This window comes from Mus pahari, chromosome 1 (genome assembly GCF_900095145.1).
Source record: "Mus pahari chromosome 1, PAHARI_EIJ_v1.1, whole genome shotgun sequence".
Taxonomy (NCBI): Eukaryota; Metazoa; Chordata; class Mammalia; order Rodentia; family Muridae; genus Mus; species Mus pahari.
In genome coordinates this window covers 52,111,952-52,121,578 of record NC_034590.1, presented here as the reverse complement: position 1 = coordinate 52,121,578, position 9,627 = coordinate 52,111,952, and the positions used below count along the sequence as shown (strand labels likewise).

The following is a 9,627-nucleotide window of genomic DNA, read 5'->3' as shown; positions in this document are numbered from 1 at the left end:
TGGTTAGCGTTTGGTTAGTGTCTTGTTTGGCAGTGCTCACTGTTGTTGGTTAGCGTTTGGTTAGTGTCTTGGTTTAGTACAGGATGATTGTACAGCTACCTTTTCCAGTCTTCTGTCTCTCACCGGCCGTCATGGCTTTAGAAATAAAACATTATTTGCACTGAGAAAGCAGAGGAAATTGGCTGTATTCTTGTTTGATTCAACAATAGAAATGATGCTGAAAGGAAAAGCTTTCTGGGGCATGAGGTAGAGATGTGCTATGAAGGGCTTCTCTCAGCTTCTCCTCTCACCAGGCCTTGCTGACCCTGAACCTTAGTACTTGGAAGCTAATAGGTCATGTGGTTTGTTTCACAGATGCTGACCTCAGAGCAGAGCCCACTTTCCTTCCTGCCCACAGACACTCAAGCCCAAGTATCCCCACCACCCCCTTACCCCACACCCCAGGAACTGCCTCAGCCACTCCTACAGCAGCCCCATGCCCAGGAGCCCCCAGCTCAACAGCCCCAGGCAGCCCCCTCCCTGCCACAGTCAGACTTCCAGCTCCTCACTGCCCAGGTAAGCCACTGGGAGCATGGGGGTGGGACTCATTTCAGCCTGAACTCCAGCTCTAAGTCGTCACCTCCTTATTTCCTCCCAAAGGGCTCAGCTCTGACCAGCTTCTTCCCAGATGTGGGCTTTGACCAACAGCCCGTGAGGCCCAGCCCTGCCTTTCCTCAGCAGGTAAGTGGTCGCTGCTGTCCCATCTCCTTCATGGATAAAAGGCACCCTCCTCTCTTTCAGTTGTGTCCCACAGCCCAGAGGGAGAGCCTTGCATCTTCCCTCCCTCAGTGCTGATGTGGCTCCCCATGCCAATGCCTTGTGTAGGGTCGGGTCTCAGCAGAGGGGCTGTTTGAACAGTGAGTGGTGGATTTTCATAGCACTCTGGTCATAGAGTTAGACAGATGTTTTATTCAATAGAGCACAAGACTAAAGTTCCAGCCCCAGACCTGCATTTAGAAAATAAGTAGACACCAGATGTATCAGTGCACACCTTTACCCCAGCACTCGGACAGAAAGACAGACAGATCTCTGTGAGTTTGTGGCCAGTTCGGGTACCAGTTCCAGACTAACCAGGGATACATAATAAGACCCCTTTCAAAAATGGGAAGGGGTGACAGGGGAGATAGCTCAACAGATTTGAACACTGGCTGTTCTTCCAAAGGACCCAGTTGTGGTTTCCAGCACCCACATGACAGCTTACAACCTCCTGTAACTCCAGTTCCAGAGGGTCTGACACCCTCTTTTGGCCTTCTCAGACACTGGGCATATGCATATGGAGTATATACATATATGTAGGCAAACACATATAAGGTATATAGGTATGCACATAAAAATAAATCTTTTAAAAACAAAAGATAGCCAGGCAGTGGTNNNNCANGCNNNNAATCCNAGCACTTGGGAGGCAGAGGCAGGTGGATTTCTGAGTTCGAGGCCAGCTTGGTCTACAGAGTGAGTTCCAGGACAGCCAGGGCCACACAGAGAAACCCTGTCTCGAGAAAAAAAAAAAAAAAAAAAAAAAAAAGATAAAAGAAAGAAATTCCTGGTGTGGTTGTGCAACACCCATAACCCTATCACTGGGAAGCCAAGGACAGACAGGTCCCTAGGGCTTCCTGGCCCACTAGCCAGGCCTAGTTGGTAAGATCTAGGCCAATGAGAGACCCTGCCTTAAACTTAAAAGGTAGATGGCATCTGAGGAATAACACCCAAGGTTGCCTTCTGGTCTCTAGAGTGTGCACGCGCGCACACACACACACACACACACACACACACACACACACACTCATACTAACACACACTCACACTCATACACACGCACACACACACACAAACACACACACTGACGTACATATGCACATCCATTCACAGCGACCATAGCAGCTAACTTACCAGTCTCCTATGTCGGGACTCTGAAGGACCAGGAGACATACCTGGCCCCTGGAGCAGAGTTAGAAAGCAGTGTAGCCTTGTGCTGCACCCAGCTCAGGCAGCGGCTCTCTAGAAGAGCTGAGCCCAGGACCAGGGTGGGGAAGTTCCCGTCACAGAGTTTTCAGTCACTTTCTTTTGCTTTTATATTTTTACACCTCTAGACCTTAGTGTTTGGTAAGGATAGTCAGGCTCTAGAATGGAAGGAAGGAGACCCAGCTCCAGAATAAAATAACAGTAAATAGCAAAACAGGTAAAGGTGCTGGTGCCAAGTGGGCTCTGATAGTGCCTTGTGGCAGAGCAGGTAGTTCTCACCTCTCTGCCATTCGCTGCTGTTGTTTTTGTAATTTGTGGTACTGGGCTGCAGACCTGGGGTCTAACACGTGCCAGATAAGCACTCTAGCCCTGAGCTACACCCAGGCAGACCTCGCTGTTTCATAAAGACATAGCCCTATCAAGCTAGGGGAAGATCAGCACTCGCCTCAGAACTGTCAGAGCTCCTTCTCTTGAGACTTTTTTCTTTTCTTTTTCTTTTTCTTTTTTTTTGAATGGGTTTAACAATTAGTTTCAGCAGAGATTCCTCAGTCAGAACCCAGGTGTAAGCCGCCCTCACAGGCCTTGTCCTAGAGAGATGCCGGTCAGTGGGAAGAGAAGGGGAGGGGAGGGGAGGGGAGGGGAGAAGAAGGGAGGGGAGGCTTCCTCTCTTTCTTATCACCAGAGCCAGAGAGCCTACTGTTTCCTTGATCACAGAGGGACCTCTGAGAGGCTGGTACAGGCCTTGGTGAGGCTGAGGAGTGGGGATATCTGAGACTCAGAGTCTGCACTGTGCCCACTGTGTCTCTTGGGGCTGTGTAGCAGGCAGAGGATAGGCAGAGAAAGGTCACCCAGTGTGGTCCTCACAGACCCACCTGAGTACCAGGGGATGTTGAACCTGAGTGAACACACAGCAGAGCCTTCCGGGATCTGAGATGGGACTATGGGACAGTAGGGACAGTCTGCACTTGCTCATAGACCTCAGAGGCAGAGCTGCTTGCCCACAGTGTGGCTTTCGATGCTTCCAGGTGCCTTTGGTACAGCAGAGCCACCGAGAACCACAGGACTCATTCCACTTGAGACCAAACCCATATTCCAGCTGTGGCAGCTTCCCGAGCACCATCCTGACAGGTGAGTGTGGGCCCCGCCCCAGCTTCATTGCTGGTCTCCTCTGTGTGATAGGTTAAACCATGCAGCATTAGAGAAATGAAATCCCCCTGCCTCGGCCTGCCTTTTAAGATGCAAGTGTTAGTCTCTGGTGATTAAAAACCATTGTAGGGGGGACCTACAAAACATCAAAGACTTATTTGGGCATGGCAGTACACATCTGTCATTTGAGCACTTGGGAAGCTGAGATAGGAGGGTCCCTGAGGTTGAGGCCTGTCTAGGCTACATACAGAATGAGGCTCTGTCTAAGAAAAAAGGTTGATCCAGGGGCAAGAGCCATGGGTCTGGGAGTGGTCAGTACCTGGGTGCTCACTGTCCTGTCTGGGCATGTTGGGGACTATCACTCTTTAGAGTCTTGGTCCTCCCATCTCCAAATTTCCTCTCTGCTCCTTTTAGAAGATACAAACACCAGCCTGTTCAAAGGCCTTAGTGGGGGGCTGTCGGGCATGCCTGAGGTCAGCCTGGACATGGACACTCCGTTCCCACTGGAAGAGGAGCTGCAGATCGAACCCTTGAGCCTCGATGGACTCAACATGCTAAGTGACTCCGGCATGGGCCTGCTGGACCCCTCTGTGGAGGAGACGTTTCGAGCTGACCGGCTATGAGCATAATGCAGTGGATGGGGAACTGAAATGGCCAGAGAAAGCTGGGGTGGAGCCAGCAAACACCCTGCCAGTGGTCACAGCATAGAGGGAGCCCCGCTGCCCCGGGCTCTCCACTGAGGTCCCAGCTCAGCCGAGGCTTTGCTAGACACAGCTGCACTCTCCGTCCCGTAGCACCAGTTGTGCTGCAGGCCAGCTGCTTTGGAGCTTCCGGTGACCAGGAAGCTCACAATGTCACCCTTAATTCTTTTTATTGGCCATCCAGTCAGTGAGTGTATAAATGTAGAAAATGCTGTGTAAATGTTGGTGCTTCAGACCTCAGACGCCATCAGCACTGAAGACAGAACGCTATCGGAAGCAATTGGGGGCCTCGGCCCGTGGAGTTGGCTCAGTGTCACACAACGGTACCAGAGCACCATGATGCCTTTCTGTCTGACCGCCAAGGCCAGGCACCCCTCCAGCTGGCGGGTATTCTGGGCCCAGCCATTGCTCTATCCGATGGCTTACTTAAAATGAAGAAGCTTAACCAGCTGTCCCAGGGCAGGCTGAAGTTAGGCAAACTGAGGGCGGTTTGCGACCTCTTTGCCGCTGCTTCCTCATAGACCTTTGCACCTTTTCCTCACAGACAGGAGGAGGACAGCGCTCCTAGGAGACAGGAGGAGAAAAGGGAGGCTACAGGTGTGTCACCTGCACAAGATGCCCCCCTCTTAGGCCTGTCACCCTCCAGCCCACGGGAAGGAGCTGCTGGAACTCCAGTTAGTGCAGGGCAGCTGAACTGCCCTTCTCCTCCCCAGCTGCCCTGCAGACCTCAAGTTTAATGCAATTCCCACTAGGCTGTAAGCTCCCGAGGGCAGGAACTGTGCCTTGTTCTATATTGACCCCAAGTGCCCACCAAGTGCCTGGTAGGAGTGCATGTACCCAGGGATGGAGGGGAGAGGGGCTGTGCCTCATGGTGGGGCAGTCTAACCTGCAGCTCTCTCTGTCCCCTGCCTTAGCTCAGAGCTTTACCTTTCAGACTCACTTGAGTGTGCCTTAACACTAGGTGACCAGACCTGTCAGACCTGTCACTAGGCTCAGCGCCGCTCCTCCTTGGGAATATGTCCCTCAGCAGTTAGGTGGACATCATCCAGTGAGTGCATCCAGAATGACTGAGCACACCAAACCCCAGGAGTGTGGGGCACCTGGCATCCAGACTGGGTCCCCACAGCAAAATCTTCCACTCAGACCCGTGCTTTTTTTTTTTTTTTTTTTTTCTAAATTGCTTAAATTAGAGGTGCAAACTCTGAGGTTAAGAAATAAGGCCTGATTCATGGGATTCTTGTTATTCATTAACACCTTATCACACAGTAATAAGTAATAATAATAAGTAATTTGAGCAGATCCTACCACCACCTGCCTCCCAGCCCCAAATGGGGAAAGTGATGTCCACCCAGCACAGGGGGAGGAGCCAGGTGGGGAAGAGGAGGACCCTAGAGGAGAATCTTTGCATGCCACCTGCTGCCCTTCCTGTGACATAGGCTGGAGCTGAGGCTCGGTGGCTATCCCCACCCTGGAGAGCAAGGGTGGAGTAGAAGGAAGCTCATCCATCTGTGCCTAAGGCAAAGGAGCCTGGGGACCAGAAACTGGCTCCTCTAGCTCCCCACACCATGGCTCTTCAGACACCATGGCTCTTCAGACAGCCAGGTGGAGCTGTGCTGCCCCTTCCCTGAGGACCCAAGAATCCACACTCCCATGTACCCCAATCTCTGCTGTTTAATTGGGAAACCAAATTAGAACCCTCTTTCCCTGCCCATGCCACTGGCCTCGGCCTGGTCCTGAGATCCCAGAGCACCCGGGGTGACTTTAGTTACAGTGGGAGCTTTTCACTCCTCTGAGCTGCCCAGCGCCCCAGTAGACCCACACAAGCCTGCTCCCATGTCTGCCTTCAGGCAGAGATGGATGCTGACATAAAAGTTGAGAGAAAGGGGTTCCCAGCACAATCTGCATCAAGCCTGATCCATGGGGTCATCGCGTCGGTGATGCCCACATGGCACACAGGGAAGAGGCAGGTATGAGGTGACAGGGTCAGAAGGAGGACCCTGAAGGAGAGTCCCTGCTTGGACAGCTGCTGTCCTTTGGTGGGGGCGTAACAGGAGATCTCACCACCTCATATCCTACACTGCCCTGTTCTGAGGCTTTCTCAAGCTGATGGGCAAGCACTGGCTGGGGGTGGAAGTTGAAAAAAAAAAAAAAAAGAAAACCCAAAAAACAAAAAAAGACAATGTAGCACTGAATTAAATCTGCCGCAGGCCCATCAGCCTGATCTTTTCATATGCGTAGCTTTAAGCCACTGGAGAGCCCACCGGTCTACAGGATGTTGAGTACAGCAGGAGACTGCGTTGCCCTGCTGCCCTGTCACAGCCGTGTGAGCCTGTACTTGATGCTGCCTTTGTGACTAGCCTGTCTTAGGCGTCAGCATTGAAGTGGCTCCCAGCTTCCCCAGACCTCTCTTCAGTGTCTTTTCTCTGTCCCACCAGCCGCCCTTCCCCAGCATCACAGGGTCATGGGTTTTAGCACGTGAGTGTGAGGAGAAGTGTTCCGATTGATCGATCAGTCGATCAATCGTGTCAGGATCAGCTCTCCTTCGCCCTGCTCCCTTCCCCCAAGTCTACTGTATATTATCTGGGCCGAGAGGTCGTGTATTCATGCGCGTGCACATATCTGAAGACATTTCCTGTTGGGCTCTTCTGATTTATGCACAGATGGTTCCCAGTGTTTCTACTGCTCCAGAACGGGGCCATCCCAGCAGCTAGTCAGACTTCCGGCCAGTGTCCTAACTCCCGGCCTTTTGTTAAGCAATATTGAAAGATCGGACTTTGTATAAAGTAGCTTCCAAGTTTTATAATGCATCATTTTACATCTTTCATAATTAAAAGCAGCACAATATGGTTGTATCTGCTCTCGGTGTTTCTCTTCGGCCTCGGGTGTAATGGCTTGGTGGGCAGCTTCTTCAACGGTCTCTGCCTCCTTGGCTGGCAGTCACTGATCTGTGACCATGGCTGAGTCCTGAGCCAGTCCTTGCTCAGCCTACTCGGTATGTATGAAAGGCACACAGTCCCATTGAAACTGGGTACCAAGGACAGGGACGGCTCAGTCTCCTGCCTCGCCCTGCCAGTTGCCCCACCCCTTAACCCAGTTGTTCTGTCCCAGACCAGCACTGACTCCTCTCCCCATGCCTCTCGCCCTCTGCATGCCCCCTCAGCCACACCGAGTGCTTGGATTAGGGGTGACTCCTGAGATCTCCCTCGGACATCCCACTTCTGACCAGTGTCTTCAGAGTCCACCTCAGCTCTGGTCCCACTGTGAATTCCACCCTTCTCTCAGCATGTGTGACCTCATCCAGGCCCTGTTCCCTGACTCCTGGCTTGGTTCCTGGGATTAGCAGCCTCCAGGAAGCCTGCAGACAGCTCTCTTTGCTCTGACTGCCCATACCTAGCCTTTTCTCTTCAGAAACTCAGCCAGCCCACCTTGCCCACCAACCAGTCCTCTGCTCCCTCTGGGTCCCTCTGGAGACCTCATGAAGTGCCCTCTCCTCTCCAGCCATCCCCAGCTCTTTTCCTCCTCTGGTCTGTCCCATCCCCCTCCCCTAAGCTTGTCCAAATCTCTCACCACCTTATTCCCCCTTCCCCGTGGTGCATCGGTCTAACCTGGGTTCATCTTTCCTGTGTCATTACTTTGTTCTTCCTCCAAGAACTACCTGAGTCCCCTCCCCAAGGCCCTCCATCTCAGCCTTTTGCATCTGCCTCAGTCTCCTCCCTAAAACAGAAAGCAAGATGCCTCTCCTCAAATCCCCTCAGACTACAGGCTGTCTCTTCCCTTTCCCAGAACACAGACCCATTACCTCCCACACCCAGCTGTGAACTCCCTTTGCCTGTGCACACTGAACACTTGGAGCCTTTCTCAGGTCCTGCCTTGTTAATTCCTATCCTGCTGATCCTCCCCCAACACGGAAGCCCTCCCTTGGACTACACCCTTTCCCTCAGACCCACACTCTCCGCTATAGTCCTTCATCATCTGCTTCCGCCAAGCGTGTGCCCCTCACCCTCGGTCTCATCCACATGCCACCCCACGTACCTTCTACTCACAAATCCGTGTGTGAGGACTGCACAGATGGCTCAGTAGTTATGAGCACCAATTGCTTCTTCAGAGGACCTGGGTTCAACTCCCAGCACCCACCTAGAAGCTCATACCTTTCTCTAATTCTGGTTTCCAAGAATCTGGCACCCTCACGTGTAGGCAAAACACCAATGCACAGAAGAAGAATAAACCTTGCTAAAAATGAGAAAGTCTCTGTGTGAGAAACCATCCCTCCGTATTGGCCTTCTCTGCCCACAGTTCTCAAGGGTTCAGGTGGGCGTGACTGTCAACCTTATGCCTCATCCCTGTGCCTGGCATAGAGTCGGAGCTCAGTTACTACCTCCCAGCTGCTAAGCTCTTTCTGTGGTCACAGTTGTCACCCCGATGCTCCAGCTGCCGAGTAAGCCATTCTTTCCACACTCGGTCCAGCCTGAGCCCCAGTGGGACACTCAGAAGCCCCTACTCAGGCTCCCTCCTCACCCCTGCTCACCCAGCAGCCCCTGCCTACACTCAACAGAGTGGTAATGTTTCCCCATATTTTTTTGCTCATTCTTTGAGAATTTCATACATCTCTGCAGTGTATACTGATTATACAACATACCCCATGCCCCTTTCACCTCCTCGACCTCACCGCTACCGCCCTCTCCCCACACCAGTTCCTCCTTTTATAGCCCATGGGGTTCAGTGAGCACTGTCCTTAGCCACTGGGACATGGGCATCCTAACAGACCACGTCCACTCAGAGGGACAGATCTTACTTCATCTTTCTGTACCTCTAAAATGAAACACCTTCCATTTCATGATACTGGGTTGTGTGAAGTGAACTTGCACAATTCAAGAATTTAGAATTGTTCCTGACACCTAGAATTCCATCAGCCAATGTCAATTTTTTTTAAAGACCCTGGCTGTCCTGGAATTCACAGAGATCTTCCTTTGCCTCTGTCTCCAGCCCTGGAACTGAAGCCATGCCATACCTGACAGTCAATATCATTTCTTTTACAACTATCTGTTACATGAATCTGCCCCTTGAGGACAGTATGTACGGATGCTTAGAGTACTGGGCTTGTACAACACTTGATTTGAAATGCCAAATAGTAGCACTGGAGGGCTACTCTAAATGGACTTCTCTGTGGTCTGTGCAGCTCTGGAAAGTAAGACTTGCAGTAAGGTCTTAAAGGGGGCTGTGTCCCCATGTGAACACTAGATGGAGCTGAGGCTGTACGAGTAGTTCCAAGGACAGGGGAAACAACCAAAGGGAGCCACTTGATCCCCTGGGTCTCTGAAGATTGGCATCAGGAAGGACTGAAGCCCACAGTGACAGAAGACCATCTGCATCCTTAGTGACCACTCCCGACGATCAGACACTGCACACCCATGTCCCTTCCAGCAACCTAAAAGAACTGCAGAGAGGCTCAGGGTCACCTAGCTGCCAGTGAGCATGCAAGGCCCTGACCCTAAGGAGACTGACTCCATGTCCTCCTACGTTCTGTCCCTGTCCTTGCCATGGCACCAGATTCCCAAGGCCTCAAACTACACCCTGAAGCCAGGCAACCTACTACACACATGTAAGCTGAATGCTCAGAAGGTGGGACAGATGTCCAAGGCCAGCCTCGGCTATATGACAAGACTGAAGCCAGCCTGGGCTACATGATACCCTATCTTAGAAAAAAAAAAAAAAAAAAAAAATATATATATATATATATATATATATATAGAGAGAGAGAGAGAGAGAGAGAGAGAGAGAGAGA

General features: G+C 51.7%; 1 protein-coding gene across 2 annotated transcripts in view; it reads left to right on the top strand.

Moving 5' to 3' along the window:
* Crtc3 (CREB regulated transcription coactivator 3) overlaps nt 1-6,697 on the top strand; it is a 103,664-nt gene extending 96,967 nt beyond the window's left edge. For both annotated transcript variants that reach the window (XM_029542668.1, XM_021209990.2), the window contains exons 12-15: nt 355-555; nt 640-720; nt 3,024-3,126; nt 3,559-6,697. In XM_029542668.1, the coding sequence (XP_029398528.1) occupies nt 355-555; nt 640-720; nt 3,024-3,126; nt 3,559-3,767 (594 nt within the window). In that variant the 3' untranslated portion in view covers nt 3,768-6,697. The remainder of the gene's footprint in view (nt 1-354; nt 556-639; nt 721-3,023; nt 3,127-3,558) is intronic.
* The last annotated feature ends 2,930 nt before the right edge of the window (nt 6,698-9,627 follow it).